At 43.8% G+C, this 23,450-nt stretch overlaps 1 protein-coding gene across 6 annotated transcripts in view; it reads left to right on the top strand.

Annotated features, from left to right (window-relative positions):
* SSBP2 (single stranded DNA binding protein 2) overlaps positions 1–23,450 on the top strand; it is an 875,377-nt gene that overhangs the window by 747,351 nt on the left and 104,576 nt on the right. For all 6 annotated transcript variants that reach the window (XM_078675324.1, XM_078675321.1, XM_078675326.1 and 3 more), the window contains exon 11: positions 16,144–16,179. In XM_078675324.1, coding sequence (XP_078531450.1) covers positions 16,144–16,179 — 36 coding nt within the window. The remainder of the gene's footprint in view (positions 1–16,143; positions 16,180–23,450) is intronic.

Genomic DNA, 23,450 nt, shown 5'->3' with positions numbered 1-23,450 from the left:
TAGACCAGATAGTCCTTTCCTATCAAAAACAAAGTGCACCCAGGAGAGTTCAGCCATGTAGCACCTATCTAGGTGCATCACTGGGCCCCCCTTGGTCATTAATCGTTTCAAATTGGGAGGCCCTATAATGCTCCCTAAGGTGTGGAAGAGCGATCCCACGATTGGACACTGACTGACTGGTGTTCTCCGAGCAATACCTCTTTATCTAGTCAGGAGAAAATGTTTCTGGGATTGGTGTATTCTGCATGCTGTACTAACGTTTTGGGAGGATAATCATTGAGAGGGGCTACTTGACCAAGGAGCATCAGGGGAAGCCTCCTCCATCAGGCCACGTCGCCCGCGGGGTCATCCCTCCAGGTTCTCCTCCAGAAGCACTCTGGGCACAGCAAGATATACATGTCCAGATATTTAAAGCCATCTGTTACTATCTTAATGGAGATGTGAATGTTATTTCCATGGTCCCATTTTCCAATCTTGAAGAGCACAGATTTGCTCCAGTTCACCCTGTATCCTGAGTAGTCCCTGAAAGCCTCAACCATCTCCAGCAGGGGTCTTTAACGTCCAACAGGAGGTGATCTACATATAAGGAGATCTTTTACCTCGTGCGCCATATCGCTCCCACCATAAGAAGCCCTAATCCAGTAGGCCGAGAGCTCTACACACACAGCAAACACAAGAGGCGAGAGTGGCAGCCCTGGCTAGTCCCTGACCTCAATGGTAATGGTGCGGATGTCACCTCTTCTGCCCAGACTGCCATGAGCTCAGTGTCGAAAAGGTCTATCCAGCTGCAGAAACACAGATTGAAGCACTGCAGTACTGCCAAGGGATAGGGCCAGTGTATCGAGTCGAACACCTTCTCCGCATTGACGGATACAGTTGTCAGAGATCAGGTAGGAAAGTGCCTGTTTTGACATGGTCACCGCCACTTTTTGCCTGGTATTTGATGTGAATTCGACTGGAAGTGCACTGATTTCCTGCTAACCAGGTCACCAGTGAAGGATCTCTTTCCCAAAAACTGTGCAAGTGTACCCCATTTGACAAATAACTTTAGCACTCCCTGCAGATAAAAGTGAAAACACAACATGGCACACATCCCTGTGTGTGCACTGCATGCAGTATAGCTAAGTCACCCATATGGCAGGCCTTACAGCTCTATGGCAGTGTACACTATATTACATGTGAGAACCTATCTGCATGAGCAGATATGCCCCTGTGCTGGTCAGGGTTAAATGTGCTGGGCACTGGTGAAAATGAGTTACCCCAGCTACATGATGGCTTCACTGAAAATAGGGATGGTTGATATCAAACATCTCATATTAATAAACCTACACTGATCCCAGTGTTGGATTTATTGATACATGCACACAGAGGGCAGCTACTGGTGTGCTGACTGACTTGTTTTTGCCAGCCTGCCACCAGTGACAAGTTTCTGACCCCCAAGTTTGAGGGCCTTTGCTCTCAGTAGGCCAGAAATCAAGCCAGCTGGGGCAGAGGGTGCTTACACCCTCCAGTCACTGGATGACCTGCAGAATAGCATTCCAAGGCAGGTATGCAAAGCTGGCTTTTCTCTCAGGGGAGGAAGCCGAACCCCTTTGTCCAGAGACCTCTGGCACCTGGACAGGCGGGAAAATTAGCTAGTCAGAAAGGTGTGCCCACCCTCGGGCCAGCACCAGCCTTAAGGTGTGCCACTTGAAGTGAAGGAATCTTTTCAGAGTTACCCATTTTGTGGATAGCAAACTGAGGAACTCTGGGACAGAGTTATGCCCACTCCCCACAAGAAGTGGTCATATAGGGGGCGTTGTGACCCCAGGGGTAGGTGGCCCATTGTTTACTAACCTACACTCCCCCCCCCCCCCCCCCCCCCCCCCAGCACCCCTAAATTCAGTAGGAAAGATCCTGGCATCAGAAAATCAGATCCTGGAAAGGAGAAGGACACGGAAGAGCTGCAAAAGCGGAAGACTGAAGAAAAACAATTGACTTGGCGCCAGCCCTACATGCCGGTCTCCTGTTCCTTGTTGAACCTGCACCTAAGACATCTTGTCCTGCAGCTATCATGCCATCAAAGACTGGAAGGACGGCCCGCCTTCAGTAACGACTCAAAATCTCTTGTGGAGGGTGTAACTGCTCCCCTGCATCCTGCAGGCACCCCAAGAAGAACCGTGAGGACTTCGGAACCACCAAAACCCGGCACCACCAAGCACCTCTCCCCGAGTCAAAGTGGGCAATGGTCCCAAAGCCCTCAAAAGACAGAATCCAATTTGGGATCACCCCATATGAATTCCCCGACATCGCCTGCAGCCTCTGCTTGCAGGCACTCTCACCTGCGAGTGCTCTGGGATGAAAAAACCCAACACCTTAAAGACCCTCTGTACCCGGCCTGAGGAGAAGAGGACCACTGGTGTCCCCACATCCCCTGCAGCTTCTTTTCCCGCGGACCGTCACCATTGGCTAAACTTGGGGTCCCGATGTTGTATTGCACAACTGCATAAGGCCGCCCTGGTGCCTATGGAAGTGACCGGCTCGTGCTGCCTTGGACCTTGCCCAATACTCACCTTAAGTCCCAGAAATTGGTCTTGTAAGTCACTGTACTCTACCTGAATGTCGTACTTGTTTTTCCTCCCGTAGGATAACATCGCCGCTTCTGAAAAAATGCACCAATTGTTGACTTTTTAAACGCAACTGCATTTCTCTCGAAAAACTTACTTACCTGATCATATTGATTCTGATGCCTAAACACACATTAAGGTACGTGTTATTTGTATGAATTGTTGTGGAACTCCTTATTGAGTCGTGTGCAACATTTATTGACTGTTGTCTGTATTTGCAGATGTCTAACACTACTCTGCTTATCCTCAGGTTGCTCGACCACACTACCCCGTAGAAAAGCACCTTGGGATTGCTATATGAAACCCCTGTCCACTCATGAGGGAACTCCTAGCCTCTTTGCATGATATACCTCATTTTGGTATGTCATAAATCATCAGCAGGTGTGAACCTACGAGAGCCCCAAGTCTTGTAGAAGGTTCCACTTGGAAACCATTAGGACTCAGCGTTTTCCCACTAAGCATGGACGCAAGTGCCTTTGACAGGTCCTCGAGGTTTAGGTCGCCACGAGCATCTCAACGGCTGTCCTCGTCCAGATGTGGGATAGCCAGAAAGCCCAGGAACCTCTCTGTGTCCTCTTCGCTTCTCTGTGGCCTAACTGAGTAGAAGGCCTGATAGTACTGGTCAAATACCTGTGCTTTTTCCTCTGCCTGGGTTATTTTATCTCTGGTCTGGATTGACAATCTCTCCCCCCCATCTATCCTCTTCCTCCCAGCAGGTCAACCACTCCAGCAGGTGCCCTGCCTTGTCCCCCTACGTCATACAATCTCTGCTGCACTGAGAGATAGTGGTGACGTGCTGTGCTTTACACCGCGTTGTGGCATCCAGGAGTAGGGTGTGGTGTCGCAGGGCTATGATTTGTTGAGGCTTGGCCCTCTAGTTGCACGCTATCAGTGTCTGCAGTCTATTGCCTTCCGTACCACCAATGAAGAATCGACTGAGTGCTTGTTGTGCTTGAAGTATACAGTCACGTCTAACCGGATTTGTGTCACAGTCTGGGGGTCCTGTAGTCCCCAAGCATTAAAGCTGCCAATGGTGGGCCCATTCTGCCTTTTGTAACATGGTTGAGGCCTTAATATGCTGTCTCAGTTTCTGCAGCGTCAGGTAGGTTCATCTTTATGGTGCTGGGGCAAGCCAGCTAATATTTTGAGTCACAAGTACTCTTTGGGGTTCTAGTCTAGTCTATGTGGGGTTGTGGGCTTGGGCTTCGTCTTAGAGGTGCAGAGCCCTACTATCCTATTGTGTCCCATGCTACGGGGAGTGACATACTGACCCAAGCTCCTCAGAAGTGGACACCACTTGTTAGTCAATTACTGACCCCCGCAGGGGCGTTGGGCTGCGAGGCTGCACAGGAGGGACAAGTCTCCACATTTGGCACTATGTTCCCTACTGGGATTGAAGCACAGAGCACCGACCATGGAGCGTAGAGACACGTCTCTATGGGTGAGCAGGGGTACTTCCGCCCACTGGCAGGCATTTAGCTGAACCACATTCACACGGTCACGGCGAACGATAAAGAAACTCACAGAACCTTAAATGGAGCAGGGACTGTGCTCCAGCAGGCCCTACTTGTAACGGAAAAGTCACCAAGAAACACCAAGTACCAGAACCCCATACAAATCTACCATACCCGAGCTTCAACTCGTTATCTGTGGGCAGCTGGAGCAGCAAAGAATGAAGTGGTGTAGAGAAAGACGACAGACTAAATGAGACATGATTTACTTTGGTTCAAGTTTTTCTGTCTTCTAATCCTTTGATTCATGTGAAAGATTGTTTTGTTGACATGTTGATGGCAGCTGTATAAAATAAAGTGAAGAAAGAAGGGTGCATAATTCTCGCTCAGGGTCCTGACATAAAATGAACACCACCAGCCAGCTTTTTTCTCGCGGTTTTGTGCGTTCTGCTTTTTTCATATGGAATCTTTAATACGCACACATTTGCTTATTTCTGCTGTTTATAAGTGCCTAGGACCAGACCTCTTGTTGATGTTATAACGTTCTATGGTTTACTTTAATGAAAAGATAATTGGCTGACATTCATATACATACATGATTACATGGAAGGCATTGTGATTACTTTGCTTTGTATGCTCTATAATTCTATAAAACAGCCAATAAAGAGGTATGGTAAAAAGATACGGTTTGCTTTAATAAAATAATGAATTCCCAAATAGGAAATTTACCATTTATTTGCTCTTTTCACTTTTTGGATCATGATTCCCCTATTGTTGTCTTTTTCCTCAAATTATCAGGCTTCATTGAGGAATCCTCCATTTACACTTTATACTCTGCTTCCCATTGCTTCTTCCTTTAATAGGTGTCCTGCCTGATCAGAAAGTACTGGTCTGTAGCAGGCCTTTCTGTGTAAAGTAGCTTTAGGTCTTGCTACACACTGACTTAGCTGCCTGTTTCTAGAGTATTTGTCATCAATACATCAAAAAGCGATGTAAAAAAGAGAAAGAGCAGTGGCGGCTGGTAGGGAACGGTGGCGGGGAGAAGGTTAGGGTGTTAGGAAACAAAATTGTATGTGGAGGTCCCAGCTGCCGCGTCTCCTACAGCAGGAAGCACCCAACCTCCCAGAATCCTCTGAGAAATCACAACGCTGCCTTTAAGCAACGTTGTGATTGGTCTGAGTGCCGTAGTTCGGAGGCTGGGCATGCTCTGCACTAAGGCTGTTTAATAGATCCTGTGGAGAACATGCACAGTGCGCATTGACGGTTTGGCCATCCCAAGATGGCTGGCCAAACCTGCATGCGCACTTTAGGTGCAGTCACCCCTCCTCCACGCCTTGACGTCAGGGGAGGCCAGCCCTGCACTATTAACGGTAAAAATAAAATGATAACAGACAGCCGTTTTTATCATTTTATTTTCACTTTGCACTGCTTTACCGCAGTGGGGTGATGCTCCTCTGCCTTAGTGGAGGAGCTTCCCCTGAGAGAGAGCGCGCTTTAAGTCAGGCCTCTTCAGCCGTTGACTTCACTAACTTCATCATATGTCATTACATGGATTCACTGTCTTTGTAGGCCGTTGCATTTTGAGGATGGTTAAATTGCCCTCTTTTGTTTCAATTGGATTATGATGAGGACATTAAATAGTTCATTTGTAAAACTGCAGATTCAGCATGGCACGTAGCGTTAGATTTAGACTCCTTTGAGTGTTCTTTGTTGTATTTACTTTGCACACCAGCATTTTAATTGCCAATGTAGGACTTTACTGCTTTTGTGCCCAGGTCTGTCATAAAATAAAGGCACCGTGCTATACACCGATTCGAGATTCGTTTGTTTTACTTCGCTGTCCTGAAACATTTTGTTGAATTACAGATTTTTCTTCACAAAGTAGAGTAGGGGTGTCGTAAAGATTCAACAATAATACATTTGCTGACCCTTTGACAAACGTATTGGCACTAATTCGCTGTTTAACTTGCGCACTCTCGATTTCTTAACACTCCGATTTGAGGCCACAGCTTTACTCTGCTAATGCAATCTGTTAAGCAAACGGGCTCCTTTTAATGATGAATAGTAGCAGTTGTGGCGAGGGAAGCACCCGTGTTAATTGATGTATTAATAAAAAAAATGGCCTTGTTTTACATGACTTTTTAATATTTAGCACTGAATTTTAAGCTACAAGCAGCTTTCAGCATGAAATATATAATGAACCTCCCGCTAATGAGCTAAAAGGAGGGCTGTTATATTTATGCTTCTTGTGGCGCCGCGGCCAGGGCGACTGACGCTGGAATCTGGGGATCAGGGTTCGATCCCGGCTCCGGCGGCAGGTTAGCCCAGCACCATGTGACTCTGGGCAATAGCTCGCTTAATCTTCCCGACGGCCCCCAGCGCCTAGAGACCCTTACGGGTGATTGTGCGCTTTACAAATGTGGATTATTATTATTATTATTAAGAATGCTATGATTTGTAAGCAAACAAGTCTATGAAATGCTTTAATAGGGCTAACTTTTAAATATCAGACAACATTTTATGTCCTTCCATACTTAAACTACCATACTCTTTCTAATTATACTAACCTGCCATAGCTCCCAAACATCATCCGCTTACCATACCTAATTTATCACACCTAGCTACGTACTATTTTCTATATTTACAATACCTAAACTATCATTCCTAAGTTACCATACCAAAATATCATAACTTGTCTACCTACTTTACCTAACCGAATATACCTAACATACCCTATCATGCATAAACTACTATACTCGCATACCTACTATATATATAACCTAGCAAACCTAACTTGCCTCCACCTCTGCCCGAGGTGGAACTTTTGTGAAAAAGTGGCAAGTAATTAGGGGTGGGCGGAATTTGCGTAATCGCGTTACGCAAATCTCCGCGAAACTGTAAAAAATCTCTGCGAACACGCAGAAATTCCGCAAACACGTGGAATTGCTGTTAACGATGCTTTTTTACTGTTTGCAATTGCTGTTTGCGTGCTCAGGGGGGGGAATATCTGGCGAACACTCATTTGAGAACGCGAACAAGCAAAACATTTCACGAAGTTGCGGAATACAGAATTTTGGGCAATTTTGTGTTCTCTGCGGAACGCGAAATTACCCAAATTCCGCGAACGGAACGAAATTTACCGCCCATGCCTACAAGTAATGCATATGGGACGCGTGAGGTACTTCAGTCTGTTATACAAAGCACCTGTGTCTGAGTTGAGGAACCTCTAGTAACGGACTAGAGTACTGCAACTTACATCAGAAAAATGTGCATTGCAGCTTTTGGAGGGCCTTAAAATGTGAATGCCATTGCTTCTTTCACAAGCATAATCAAAGCTAATAAGTCTGGCCTTGGCAAGTATGCATTTATTATTATTTTTTTTTTTGCAAGCACAAAAAGAAATAAAAAGTAAATGTAAATGTATTGCGACTTATATAGCGCACGTATCACCCGAAGGCATCAAGGCGCTTGCCTTGGGAACCCGTCCTGGCTTTTCCCTGTGAGATAACCCCTACTGGGTATCCCCAGGGTGAAAGCCAAGCCTCCCGCAGCGGGTGGGCCGCCGTAGTGGAGATTAAGCAACTATTGCCCAGAGTTGCAGCGTGGGACCCCATGATTAGAATAGGCACCGAGGTGAGAATTATCGAGTCCGTGGACATTTTGGGCTCAGGACCCTGCCGCGTCGGGAATTGAACCCTGGTCCCGGGCCAGACCTCTGCATCGGGGTCTGCCGCTCTAATCAGTGAGCCACACTCCTGTAGAAGTTAAAAATTAAATAGTAAATAAAAAAAAGAAACAAATAGAGAGATTTGCCCTCCTACCCTGGCACTAAAGTGCACACGTTTTATACAGATGTCCTCATCTGAACAGGCAAAGTGCTGTGTTTCACACTGCAAGAGAGCCAAGGGCGAAAGTGCTCTGACCTATTACCCATTCTGTATGCAGTGGTGGTTAGAAACAAAAAGTCAAGGTCTGTTTAACATAACAACACATGGAGAAGGCTGATCCAAAGCCCCGCTATCTAGGTACACGTGTGCATCTTTGTTTCTTCTTTTTTTTATGCATGAGCCTGGTGAAACCGCTGATGCTATCCAAACATATTCGTTTTGCCAATGGTTTTTGTTATAAATAGAAAGTCATTGAGCCAGGTGTATAAACAGGATAGGTTTATTAAGTCAAGTTCCAGATTAGGTTCTTCAGGATAAGATAGATAGAAATGTAAAACCCCACCAGGAGTGACCTCCCTGTCACTCAGCCTGCCTGCCATCAACTGCCACTCTACACACAGGCCAGGCAAGGCACCCAACATTACACGATGTCACCAAACATTCCAGCAGTCACCCCATCTGAGCCACAGGGAAATCCCAGCCAGGGAAAAGGGACATAGATCAAATATAACAGTTTTGTAATTTAGACGTTATATGCAGCAGCTTAATTACCGTCTCTTTGAGATTACCAACTGTTTCCCCGCCTATTAATCCTATGAGGGAGTGAGTGTCTGTGAGATAGAGTTCCAACCCTAAGTATTTGGATATAAAATGAATTAATATTAAGTTTGTTTTTTCAAAATGTTTCTAATTTTTCTTGCCAGTCAATATTATAACCTTTTTTTTATTGTTAAACTTTAGGCTTCTAGGCAATCCACGTTTTTTTTTTTAATTACAGCAAGCAATAGCCAGGCCCATTTGCAATTTTTAAAACTTGCCAAACAAACAATAGCGGTTGTTCTCAAATTCTACCTCGCTGGCAAACATTCATTTGTCAGTTTTGGCTCTAAATATTCAGGTGGTTGGGTCTAATAACCCAAATAATTTGGGGTTCCTTAAATCACCTGATTACTCAGGAGAGCGCGCCAACTAACCTCAAAATGTCTGCTTTTTACTGCACACATTTATACCCTCCTGGGAAGAAAATGTCTCAGGGTGATACAAATCATTTCCCCACATTTAAGTGCCGTCCTTTACACCGCAGAAAACAGCTATATTTATGGTGCTAGGGACGTAACCGAAGTAGGATATCTTCACTTGCAAAAGACCACCCTGCACATGACAGAAGCACGGTAGTCGGCTTCTAATCCTATTACAACACTTCTATCGTTTTATGCGGTTCTGTACAAAGCAGAAATGGCGGGGCCTTGCAGCAGCTGTGAGAGGGGCCCTGGGCTCTAGCTTTAGCCTTCAGTCTCTTCCACTTCTAAAGGGTGTCCCACACCGGTTTCTCGGTCTTAAACAGTAGAGAAATAACAGACACACGTCCCCAACACTTGACCAGCTCCGTAAATTGGACACTGCTTTCTTCTATTTACTTTCGAAAAACACATTTTGGCACTTAGAAGAAACCTTTCAAATCGAAATAAAATTCCTTTTGTCCCATTGTAGTACCCTGGTGTTTGATTGATCTCTGTGAAGTAGCTGTGAGAGGGGTCCTGGGCGGGTGGGATTTTGGTCAGCCCCGCAGGGGTGAACCCTATCGCACAAGGCATGAAGACTCACACTGCGCTGTGTGATTGCGGTCTTAACAACATGGTAGTTAAAACAAACGATGATGATAAAAACAAAAGCAGGTTTGGCGAACTTGACTTGCTGTTTGAAAAATGTAAACAGTTTTTTTCTGCACCCCTAAAAGTGTAGGAACTCAGTGAATGAGCAGAATATGGTTAACAAAGCTTATTAAGAACCCTGTTCCTGTTTTCTGGCTGACAGCGTATGGCTGTAACGTGTATAACAATTAATTTGTTTTGACATATTGGCGCCTAATTTGGCATATTGATTTTTTCTTAGGGAATACCTTTATTTTTGTGGCCATTGCCTTTTTAGGTCTGGGGTTAGCAAGTAACGGAAAATAGCCTTTACAACGACGGCCGAACCATACGCTGCACTTACAATGCGAATGCTTCTTTACCACGCATGCTTTACGACGTATCTCAGGGAAAGCGACGTTCTCTTGCACAGACTGATTTGGAATAGTAAACTATACCGCTCCAAAGTCCAGCACTTTCCCTAAGGCCTGTCGTTGTAACAATATGCATGGTACAGGAATGTGTGGTAAAGACTCATTTATTGTAGACCGTGCAGTAACGGCATGTGTGGTAAAGGCATTCATTGTTCTGACTTACAACTGCAAATATTTACCGTCCACACAAAGTTGTTTCCTTCAGTACCAGGGAACCCTATGTAAAGTGTGCTTTGTAAGGCCAAGAAAATATTATTGCTTTTAGTCAGTTTATCTTTTATATTGGGTAGCGACCAGCAGCTCCTCAAAAATACAGTTTTACAAAAACCATTACGAAACAGGCATTGCCAAAGTGTAGAAGCTGACTGCCAATAATACCAAACCTGCTGACTTTGCTAATGCTTATTTTGTTAGTGGGCATTGCCTATTTTTGTTTGTTTTTCTGACCCTTGCTCTTTACCTTTTACAGGCCTATAAAATTAGGGAGGGTTGGTTTCCCTAGACACAAACACAGTTTTCTGCCACGATAATTGCTGCAGATGGTACAACACGTGCACAAACCTCTCATGGACAAAGCCCAAAGCATGTTTGATTTCTCGGACTGTGCAGAAACCCATCCCAAATGTTATTGAAAGCGCCCATTAATGGTATCAACCCATTACCCTGCACTGCTTCTAAGCCTAGCCTTGGGATTAGTTGTGAATATCTGGAGAACATGCAATTTGGAATGATTGATTACATTAATGTAAATGACATTTTGTCTCATCCCAAGTGTATAAATCGAAGTGGCTGGCCCATAAAAAGGAAAGAATTGCAGACTGCAGTCCCTTGCGGCCTGGATTCGTCGTGACGTGATGGTGCGGGGTTTTAGATTGTCACTGGAGTGTGAAGATAGAATATCTCTTTATGCCGACAACATATTGCTATATCTTGCCTCTCCATATAAATCAATTCACACAGTTCTTAATATCTTCACGAACTTTGGGAAGTACTCGGGGTACGCAATTAATTGGAGTAAGTCCGTGATATATGTGCTGCATGGGCAGACCCCCCGTCTCCCTAAAGACTGTACGCGAGTGGTCTCAGCGGATGGATTTAAGTACCTGGCAGTCTTTATTACATCTCTTCTATAGCCGCAATTTGGCACCCCTGTTGGCCAGACTGCGCACAGATGTCAAACATTGGAGGTCACTGCGTCTGTCGTTGGTGGGCCGCACTGCTCTTTTTAAAATGTTGGCTCTCCCACGATTTCTGTACATTCTCCAGAACTGCCTGCACCGAATTCCAGATGCATATTTTGTAGCGTTAGAAGGGGAGAAACGTACACTGCTCTGGGATGGCAAAGCCCCGAGGATTGCGCTTCAGAAACTGATGAAAGGATGGTATGATGGGGGTATTGCGTTGCCCGACATAAGTTTGTATTATTGGGCTTCTCAATTGGTGTCTGTAAATAGATGGAGGTACGCCCCGCCAGATGACCCGGCATGTGCCCTAGATAGGTATCAGACAGATCGCTCGGGCTATCTGTGGGCCCTGTATTCCTGCACTAAGAAGCAACAGTATATTGGCCCCACTTTATACAATACAGATCTGGCGGCTAGCCAGCTCATGACTGGGATGGGCGGGGGTGCTCACCAAGGCAACGCCGCTGTGGTATTCACAGAAACTCTGCATGCTTTGCTATCACCCGGGATTCGATAGGTGGGATGTCATTGGTATCTCGACAGTCAAGGACCTGATTAAAAAAAAGGAGCTATTCTCAAATTTGAGGAGCTGCAAAAGGCCTACCACTTGGCCCCAGGAGAGGTCTTTAGGTATCTGCAAATTAGACATGCTTTGCGAGCGGCTATCCCTAGCTGCGAGGACATACCGGAATCGTCGCCTCTCGAGGATCGCTTGTTGGATGGGCTGCTGCAGTCCAAGGAGATCTCCTTGACCTATAAAAAACGTAGTAATAATTTGCCTGATACCTTCGGAAAGCTTAAGGAGCACTGGGAGGGAGACCTTGGGCCGATTGATGAGGAGGATTGGCGACAGGCGCTTATGTCGCCCAGAGAGGCGGCTATTACGCTCAGATTCAGTTTAATACAGCTTCGTATCCTACACCACTCCTATTTGACCGGAATAACACTAGCAAAAATCGGGTCTAGGAAGGATTACCTATGTCTGAAGGGTTGCCGGCAGCCGGCTACCTTTTATCATATGGTGTAGGAATGCCTGCTCGTGCGGGATCTATGGGACAGGGCCACAGCTCATGTGCAATCTGCATCGGGTAAGACGCTAAGCCTGACGCCCCGCCTGGGTTTGCTTAATGTATGGGAAGATACAGACCTAACTGAAACGGAACAACAATTGGCGATGCTAGGTTACACGCTAGTCAAGAGGGAGATAGCGAGGGTGTGGGGCGGAGTGGCGCCGCCTACAGTGGCGGTGAGGCTGAAAGAATTCGATAGATGTATGGTAGCGGAGAAGGAAGTTTTTATAGCTAGGGGGTGCCCGAAGAAGTGGGACAGGAAATGGTTGAAGTGGAATTCCTATAGGGGGGAGGTATGTGTATCACCTGTGGTGGAATTGGAAATGCGGAGAAATAGAGACGGAAAAGTAACTGTTTAATATATATGCTTTTCCGGCCTCTGTCCCAGATGCGGTGTTAAATGTAACTTGCGAATACTGTATGTAATTGCTGTCTATCTGTCTGTCATGCACTTTAACAATAAAAACAATTAAAAAAAAAAAGAATTGCAGACTGCAAACGGCCCCCAAGAATAACAATTATGAAGTTATTACCAGCATCTCCGGGCACCCTCTTTAAAACAGTTAAAATTCTTGTAGAAGCCTGGTTTGCTTTGATTGTTTGTATGTTTACGGTTTATAGTATCGATCATTGCCTCAGGTCTGGCATATTCCTGTTTATGCAAAAACAACTATTGATGGACAGAATGCAGAACAATGTCATACATTCACCCCTGTACAGAGATCTGGGCCTAAATCCATCGTTTTTTTGCTCACCATGCTATTCTAGTTTGAACCCAGCCATATGCAAATCAGTCTTGACCCTGTGCCCTATGGGAACAGTCCAGCCCGAACTGCCATGCCAGGTCCTCCCTGGACTGGAAACAAGCATCCTAGGACCGGTTTCGGGCTTTCAGCCCTCATCAGCCAGGATAGCTGAATTCCAGTGGCATGGAGAGCATGGGACTCGCGTCTGAGCATACCCGTCCCACTCGGACGCTTGTTTGTCTGAGGTTCTTGGACTGAATGTTTTGATTAGGACATCAGCAAACCAGAACCGCCAGACCTCATTGTGAATTAAAAAAATAAAAATAAAGCAGTAATACATTAACACTTACATTAACTCCAAAAAGCTTTTGCAGAAAATCAAAAATGTTTAGACTATAAGAATTTACAAACTCTAGTAGTACCTCAAGGGATTAGGGATCAAGTACATTCTGCTCCTACTCAGCTCTATTTAGACACCAAGCATCCAAACCTCATTCACATGCACTTGCTGAAAGGGCACCACACCGATTTCCCTGTCTTCAACAATAGAGAAACATCTTGCACCTCCAACACTTAACCCTCTGTTTGTAGTTGGACTCCGCTCTCATCAATTTACTTGCGAGAACACCATTTCTCACTAAGGTGGAAAAAATTCAAATAGATATAAGATTCCTGTCATGAGAGGCCATTGGATCAATACTTCATTAACAAGTTGATATGTACTTAGGTTCTACTTCATGTTTTATTTTTGTCTAGAAATTTAAAATAACCTAATATTAATAAAATAGAACGTTTCTAGTAATCTAGTATGATATGGAGTACATAGCTTGTAAAACATTGGGCGGAATATCAGATGAAAGGACATGCATCCAGATATCTTGGTGTCAAATTAATGGGCACTCTAGCTAGGAAAACCTTGTGGAAATCCATGAACGCAGAGTGCTGAGTGAAAGGCATACTATGCTTTCAGTGCAATGTAAAAGTCACGTTAATGCCTTACCTGGATATGATAGAACAATGAGTGGGCCCTGTGTGCTGTGGGACAGAGCATGCAGGTGCCTAACTATCCATGCAACCCCATCTGGATGTATAATGTCTGGAAAAATTGCTGGGCCTTCTGAGTTTCACTCTCACCTTCGCCCTATACTGAATTTTATTATTTCTTGACCCAAGAAAATGCCATAAAGTGATCCCAATATCCTACTCAATTGAATAAATCTTTGAGACAAAGCTTGAAGGGAATTAATATATTTGACTGCAAAGTTGCCCGCGGTCAGACAGCCCCCCATTCATACTGCTAAGCAAGGAGTTGCAAACAGGACAACATATGTTGCTAAACCTGTCTCACACTCCACTCTGGGCTCTCCTGAATCAGTGTTTGGTGCCAAGGATTACTACTAAATCTCAGAGGAAATTATTCCACTGAAAGATGCGTAGCGGCCATATGCATTCTTCTAATCTGGCAAAGAAGCTGCATACCTTGTTGCAGTAATATGCCGCAGCCATAGATTATGCTAACTAGCTCAATACTGTAATTTTTTCCTGCTTTTCCTTGTGATAAATGGGTTTCAGGACTAGCTCGGGATTTCGTGCATACAACAGAGAATCTGTTGTCTGTTTCCTACTACTATGTTCTTCCTACCATAAAATCCGAAAGAGAGAAGTATGGTTTATCATAAGAGTTAGAATTTCAAAGAAACAAAGGCCATGATAACCTAACCTACCTCACAAAAAACTCATCCTTCTAAAGCAAAGCCTGAACACGGCAGAGCAATCCTGCCCAGTTTGATGACCACACAGTGCTTGCTAACAAAGGCAAGAGTCGAACCCGTCCTCAAACACAGTAGGAACACTTTGATATTCCCTACAATGTAACATTGAAGAGGCTTGGAGGCGTTGATTAACTACTGCAAGTAAAAGGGTCTAAAGGGCAAAGGCGTTTAGCAAACATGAATCTAGAAAGTCCAACTGCCCCAACGTGAGAAACAGGCATATAAGCTTTTTTTTGTTGCTTGATTATCTGTAGCTCTTCAGTCTAAGCTGTCTTAAATTCAGAACATTATTTCTTCTCATTCTTGCATTCAGCTGTTCTTTTCTCTAACTTTTCCAGATTCAGCTTTGTGTGTTACACTCTATTTTTCAAATTCTTGTTTTTTGGGTCCTCATTATTTTTCTTAGAATACCCTGGTCGGAATTATCAATACAAAATGTAAAACAACATTCTAAAAAAAAGAAGAAATCTGTAGTACATGCTGCAAATATAAATATGGATGACGTGGCTGCAATAAAGGAGAGGTTTCCTCGAATGGGCAGTCGTTGCTTAAAGATTAGTTTAGTCCTTCTAAGACAATTGTAACTGTGACGCAGAGAGCATCTGGTTGTTACTAGTGAGGGCAAACACAATGGAGGTTGTGTGCATGGAACCTAAAATCATTAGTTCTCTTTTACCTGCTCTTATGAGCCAGCAACTCTAAGTTGAAAGAGTTACAGGACATTTTTATATCCCAAACCATACTTGTCTTTTGCTTCCCTCTTCCCACTTCCTCGCATGGTCCCCTATCATGTCACACCAAACTTAATTTTCATTCCATAGAGCCTCGCCCTTATTATCCAACACTCAGTGCTTTGAGGGAGGTGTTGATAAAGATCTAATTCAATGTATGTATTTGATTTGACTGTATGGATTTGAACATTGTTATAAGTGTATGATGCTTTCATCTGAGGTGGCGGGAAATGGGGCACCTGGATATTATGATGATGTATCGTTATTGCAGAGCATTGTTAGGGCTTGGTATTAACCCTAGAAGAGATAGGCAGGGAGCAGCATGGAATGGTGCAGCTTCACGGTTGAGTTGTCGTTATTATGACATGAGCTGTTTCTATTCAGACCACCTCCACGTTTAGATGCACTAGCGTCATGGATTGGTAGCACAGTTTAACTACGCCTCAGTTAGTGGCGTAGCTCTCGTTGTCTGTTCAGAAACACAGTTGTTGGTTGACAGCATTCAGATGAGATTTTACGTTATACTGCTGCCTCCCACAGATGTTAACAGAAGAATTTTACAACGACACCAGTAATGTAATCATTCACAGTTCTATCCGAAACAAACAATCTTGTTATGCCTTTATTTCAGATACCCTATTCTTCAGCCTCCCCTGGGAGCTATGTAGTAAGTACATTTGGCTTTGTTTGCTTGTTAGAATTGATGTTGCATTTGATTTAGCTTCTGAAAGGGCTGTCCAGATGTTTAGAGAGACCCTTGTGTATTGGCTCAGAATAGAGCATTTGATTTGTGTTCGTTCGCTTTGTCTGCCATTTACTGTGCATATGTTTGTTTATTAGAAACACTATTAACAGTCTGGTCATGGTTGTCCTAAGTGCTGTTTTTTTCTTCGACATATGTTTCCACAGTCAGCACGCTCTCGTATTCAAACAAAAACAAATCCTATTTCTTTGATACTGTGAGGCTCCTCTGAATTATTTGACAGACTTAATTACATTTTTAAATCTTGAGGAGCGAAGGCCCTGAAATGAAAGTATGTCCCACTGATCATCATTGACATTTATAAAACCATTAAAAAGTAAGCAACATGACAACTAAGCGCCCATATTTAATGCTTAAAACGGGTGCATTTAAGTTAATTGAGATTGCAAATGTCCTCAAAAAGAGATTGGGTGCAGTAGTTGGCAAATCTTTCAACCAGCCTTTTTTCTGATACTTTTGGGGGTGCATGCAGCTTTTTCTACATTGTTTCCAAACTGTATCAAGTATTTTGTAACTGGGCCATAGAAGGATTTTGCATAATCGCCCAACCAGGCAAAATACGCTATACAGGTATGCAATTTAAAAGAATACATCTGGAGAAAGGTAAGTCAAAATAGTTATTAATTACAGATTGTAGATTACTTTTATCCCAGTGTGGGACACTCAAGGGTTGCAAGTTACAAACCCATGTCACCACCCGCCAAGGCAAAATAGACACTTATAATATTGAAGATGCTGAGGTAGACAGTGAAAATATATAATATATCTTACCTTCTGTAAAACATGCAGCCTACCTAGTAATGGACTTACAAGTCTCCTGGATAACAAATATTGTAATGTCACTGTTAGGTTTGAAGAAGGTAATCCGGCTCTCCATTTTTTTCACCTATATAGTCTACTTTCCTCCTGCTGCCACCTTTAAAATAATTTTTTTCCCCTAAGAATTTATTGTATAGAAATACATGTTGGCTTGAAGATGAGGACTGATCGGAGTCATGCAAATACCCACAAATTGATGCCATCAGGGCAGGCTTTAGACTGTCACAACTCAAGATCCTCCATAGGGCACACTTGACGAGGACTAGACTTTACTTAATTGGAAGAATCACTACCAAAAGAGGTCTCTTTCACTGATTGCAACAGAGGTCTTCACTGCACATATTATGGTCCTGTTCAGGTATCGGCTCCTTTTGGGACGGTGTATAAAACAGTCCCTCAAGGCCTGTGGGGACTGAGATAGTTGTCACACCACAAGTGGTCCTGCTAAGCACTTTGAGAGGACAGACAGTTACAAAATATGTTCAATTTTTTCTGTAATATATCCATGATGTGGCAATGCGAGACGTAGTCCATTTATGGGGAAATGAATGTCTGCCGACAGTGGGTAAGTGGGCACAGAATGTGTACTCTTGTATGAATGCAGAGGAATCTATATATAAGGCAAGGTGGTGCCCTTGGAAAGGTAATAAAATAGAGGACCATTGGAGGGAATACAGAGACAAAGACCGACAAGGATTTGCAGATCTACTGTGAACCAAAGAACTTGGTCGCAAGTGGGAGAAAGGATGGGATCGTACGTATGTTTGCTGTCCTTGAATACAACAAAATACAGGTGACCCCACCAAAGTAGTATGTCCAGGTAATGACTGTAAACATTCCATCACGATTTGATAGTGTAATCCATGTATGTGTCATGATTAACCGTTTTATTAACTTCTATTGTAATTGAGAATTTAAAAATACTTCTTAAAACTAGTCAAGATAAATACACAGGCTAGAACGAATCAATAAGTACAGATCTCTCTGGTCCGATACCTACAGGCCCTCTGAGCTCTGTGCCTGTACTATGCAGCGGCCTCTGCTAAGAGCTTGGGTGTCATTTTAGACATGGCCATGATCCCCCTAGAATGATTAAGACAGTCATGGCAAAGTGCTTTGGCCTATTGAAATCCATTAGAAAGGTTGCTCGTCTTCTTTCACCCTAAGCTTTGAAAGTGGCTATTGCAGCGGTGATTGTGTCCTGCTTGGACAATGCAAACTCTCTGTATTTTGGTGTCCCTGCAGCTTATTTACACAAATTACAGCAGTGAGGATAATCTGTAAATTGCACAGACATGCGCATTTCACTCCTGCCTTAAGGAATTACCCTGTCAAATAGAGAGCTCTTTTTAAATTGCTTGTATTATTTGCAATTTTGTGCGCAGTATAAGTTTTCAAAACAACTGTGACGGCATCATAGTGCGGTTAAATTCCTCTAGTCACTGTAAAAATCTATCCACAAAACAGTAATCATTAAGCTTAAAATAATTTCCTAAAAGTCGCAATTAGTCTTAATTTCATTTAGCAAATAAGAGACTTTTTAAGAAAGGCAGCTACAGTCTTAATTTCATTATTGCACACTAAAAAGACTTCCTCTGAATAAAGCCAATGAATCTAGCAATAGCCACCGCGATATCCCAAAATTTAGCGGAGAACAAAATAGGTACGGCCACTACGAGTGTTTACACCATAAATTTTTAAAATGGGACGAAGATTTCTTTTTCTCCTCTTCCAGGAATAACAGCAAAACAAACGATGATGGACAGAATGTTGCACAATGGCGAAACATTCACGCCCAGTCACAGATCTGGGTTTAATCCATCGTTATTTTGCTCACCAAGCCACCCCAGTTCAGACATGGCCATATGCAAATCAGTCTGGACCCTGTGCCTCATGGGAACAGTCCAGCCCGAACTGCCAAGCCATGTCTTCCATGGACCGAAATCAAGCATCCTAGGACCGGTTTCTGGCTATCAGCCGTCTTCAGCCAGGATAGCTTGACTGCAGTGGCGTAGTGAGCAAGGGACCCACGTCTGGGCATACCCTTCCCACATAGGGTGAGCAGCAAAACAAGATGGTATGCCCAGACGTGGGTCCCGTGCTCACTATGCCACTGGAGTCAAGCTATCCTGGCTGAAGACGGCTGATAGCCAGAAACCGGTCCTAGGATGCTTGAATCCAGTCCAGGGAAGACATGGCTTGGCAGTTCGGTCTGGACTGTTCCCATGAGGCACAGGGTCAAGACTGATTTGCATATGGACATGTCTGAACTGGGGTGGCTTGGTGAGCAAAATAACGATGGATTAAACCCAGATCTGTTACTGGGGTTTAATGTTTTGCCATTGTGCAACATTCCGTCCATCACCTTGTTTGTTTTGCTGTTCACCCTATGTGGCTTTTTATTCACTAACTTTGTCACTGCCTCTGTCATCACTTGGTACACTGCCCCCTCTTGCTCACTAAGCGCCGGGACCCCTCCGTGAGAGGTAGCTGCTGCGCTATATAAACTTCAGTATTATTATTATTATTACCTACCTATGCCAACTAGAGACCCCCAAATCTAACACATATATATATATATATATATGTATGTATATATATATATATGTATGTGCATACATATGTAGATAGCTAGACAGGCAGACAGACATAAGGAGTTTACTTTATCTCAGCCAGTTATCATCAAAATATAAAATTCAGTACTTATTCACCAAACATGGATTTATGAGTTGGGAATCAAGATACATTGTGTATTTTGTACTGACTAGCTTAGCTGTAATTAATTAGTGACTTGATGCGTAATGTACGAATCACACATTGGACCTGGTGCCTGTTGGGTGAGCTAGAATTGGGACCTCTGTATAAATGATCTACCTGACTTGGAAAATGCTACCCAGCTTGGAACTTTTTTGTACTTTGATGCATTATTGTTGATTTTAGCAGGACCTGTATGTGCTTCAGGTTGTTACTGGAGAAATGTTCATTTAAAAAGACCGCCATAATAGAACTTCTATACTATATTTGGGTCTTGTAAAAACATGATTCCTTGGCCACAGGAACCTGTAAGTTGAACTTCACAATATACACTGGAATCTCACATAGAACAAATTCAAATTTAGCAAATTTCAGAAGAGTTTACTGGTCCTCCTTTTCATTCAGGTGTCCGAGCTCTACTTAACATTTTTTATAAGGCGTGATATGAAGGATCAGGACTATTAGTCATCATAAGACGGAGTCCAAGCCAATTAAATACACGTATGCAAGACCAAGGTAAACCTTGTAGGTTTTATTTAAATTGAAACATTTACAGAAGGCAAAACGTGGTTAATAAATAGCAATTAATATCTGAATAGTAAGTCAAATTCGATTTTATGAGGTCATAAACATAAGGCTACCTTTCCAAAGAAAGAAAGCAGTCAGAACAAACAATAGTTCAGTAAGGGGACCATTATAGTCTGCCTCCAAAGAAAAGCCAGAAAAGACTCAGTATAAATCAAATGAGAGACTAGCATCGAGTCTACATAGTTAGGGAAAGAAAGTCTGGCATGTGTCCCAAAACATATTTTATTGGGTTTTAGACGAAAAGACACACACATTCGTTGATGAGATATGACATAATAGGGTTGAACTAGCAATGCATCATTCTAATAAGCCAATGAATATTGGAATTCTTAAAATACATTCAATAAGATACACCTGAAAATATCTACTTCTACTGCATAATATTAAATGAGTTGTGCATAGCAAATTAAGGAAATTACACGGTGTTTATGTATTACATAATACAATAGACAGTTAAATGAATGGTCCGTAGGAAAACCTTGAGCAAAGGACTTTAAAAAAGTTACTAGGGCAAGAGCACCCTGGACATGGCTTTTTTTGAGAGGAACATAAATGAAAGCAATTTATCGATACAGAGAACATGGACTTCTATATTGCTGAAAATGAAAACCTCACAGAGAAACACCTTCACATGGAAAAGCTCTTTCACCTCAAATGCATTTCTTTCAGCAAATATAAACAGATGCCAATGCAAGCTAGTCATGCTAACTTAAGTTTATCTTAATTATGCCATATGTTTCGAATAATAATCATTATTTAACACAGATTTTCATTAATACAGACAATATTGCCATACTAGATAGTGGAATTGGAATTTTTGATGCACACAGTAGTTTTATGCTTTCAGAAAATGTAGCTGAATGTGCTGATATTAATGTCAAATTCACACCAACGAACCCAATGTATTCTTTCAAACACATCCTCACATACAAGACAAGAAACTAAAAGATGCAATAATTCCAATCAATCTGAGCCACTTCTCCAGCAGGTATTGCAATCTCGAAAGCCTCATAGGCATGCAGAAGAATTGCCAAATGATTTTCTACTGGATTAGCCTCAATTTGAGATCAGGACCTATGACTTGCATGCCCGATCTTTATTTGGACCATAAACCTTGTGCAACTTCATCAATCCCTTGACCCCAGTCTTGTCTGTTTTTCAAGCAATTGGTTCGAGTCAGAGTGTAGTACCACTTTAGTTACAGCTGACCAATCGACCAGCTTTCCTACTGCAAATAATCAATTAGAACAGCTACTGGTGGCTTTTATGCCAACTCCTCAAAATACTGTTTTGTGCATAGTGCTTAAATATTTGAAATTTCCTTTTCCCGGTTTGGATGACCCATGGTGTCTTGTTCTCCCAAAGGGGGTTTATTGCCACTTTTCTTCTTACTTGTTAAATACCGTAGACGCAAGCTTTTTCATTTCCTCCATTGTAACGCACTGCCATTATACATTATTCCATAGAGGAGAAAACATTCATATGTTCAGATTTATATCCATTTTGGTAGCTGTCTTCCTCGCCTTCTCTTTTGAGCATATGCAGAACATATCTTCCTTGTTTCCATACTGCATTTCCGTAAATCAATCAATCGGGGAGTTTTTATGCGTGCTACTCACAAGTGAGGGTTTCAAAGTGCTGGGGGGTGGGGGACGGGGGGGGGGTGAGCTGCTACGGTCAATCAAAGAGCCAGGTCTTGAGGGTCTTCCTGAATATGTGCAGGGTGGGCGCGTGTCTGATGTTGATCGGCAACTCTTTCCAGGCTTTGGCCACATTGTAGGAGAAGGTTCTTCCACCTGTTTTTGCCCTGCAGATGTCCGGGGGTTCTGCAAGGACGAGGTTGGCGGATCGGAGGTTCCTCTTGGGTACGTGGATGGATATTCTGTCGTTGAGGTATTGGGGTCCAGTATTTTGGAGTCATTCGTAGGTGTGGATGAGTATCTTGAAGGTTACTCTTTTCTCGACGGGAAGCCAGTGGAGGTTACACAGGTGCTGGGTGATGTGTTCATGTTTAGGGATGGCGAGGACGAGTCTGGCTGCGGTGTTCTGTATGATCTGGAGTTTGCAGACACTTGTTGATCCTGGCGTAGAGGGCGTTTCCGTAGTCCAGTCTGCTGGTTATGAGTGCATGGGTGACGGTCTTCCTAGATTCGGGGGGGGGGGGGGTTTGGAGGATGCAGAGGGTGTTGAAGCAGGTGGAGGCAACAGGGTCGACCTGCCGGGTTATGGAGTGGGAGGAGTCGAGTACAATGCCGAGGTTTTGAGTGTGGTCCATGGGGGTGGGTGGGCTGTCGAGGGCCACCAGGAGTTGTCCCATGCAGAGGGGGAAGGTCCGAGGACCTCAGTCTTCTCTGAGTTGAGCTTCAGGCAGCGGCTGCTCATCCAGGATGCGACGTCTTAAATTCCTTCCTGGAAGTTGAGTCTGGTGATAATGGGGTCTTTGATGGCGGCGAGGATGAGCTGAGTGTCGTCTGTGTAGGATACTATGCTGAGTCCGTGCTGTCTGACAATGGCGACGAGGGGGGCCATGTAGATATTGAGCATGGGGCTGAGCGACGATCCTTGGGGTACTCTGAAGTTGATTTCTGTGGGTTCGGAGTGGAAGGGTTGAAGTCTAATTCATTTGGTTCTGCCAGTGAGTAAGGATCGGAGCCAGTCGAGAGCGGTTCCCTGCATACCAGCTTCCTGCAGTCTGGTGGTGAGTGTGCGGTGGGAGATAGTGTTGGAGGCTGCCGAGAGGTCGAGTAGGATCAGGGCTGCGGTGTGTCCTTGGTCGAGGAGTGTGCGGATGTCATCTGTGGTGGCTAGTAGGGCGGTCTCAGTGCAGTGGTTGTTGCAGACTCTGGACTGGGAGGGGTCAAGGATGGAGTTTTGGCCGATGAATTTCGTTAGTTGGATGTTTTGTGTCTTCTTGGTGACTTTGGCTGCGAAGGGGAGTAGGGAGATGGGTCAGTAGTTCTTGAGGTCTGTGGGATCTACTGAGGGTTTCTTGAGTAGCGGGTCTGACTTCTGCG

The sequence above is a fragment of the Lissotriton helveticus genome, chromosome 2_1 (assembly GCF_964261635.1).
Source record: "Lissotriton helveticus chromosome 2_1, aLisHel1.1, whole genome shotgun sequence".
NCBI classification, from domain to species: domain Eukaryota; kingdom Metazoa; phylum Chordata; class Amphibia; order Caudata; family Salamandridae; genus Lissotriton; species Lissotriton helveticus.
The sequence above is the reverse complement of the archived record's forward strand: the minus strand, read 5'-3'. Positions and strand labels throughout refer to the sequence as shown.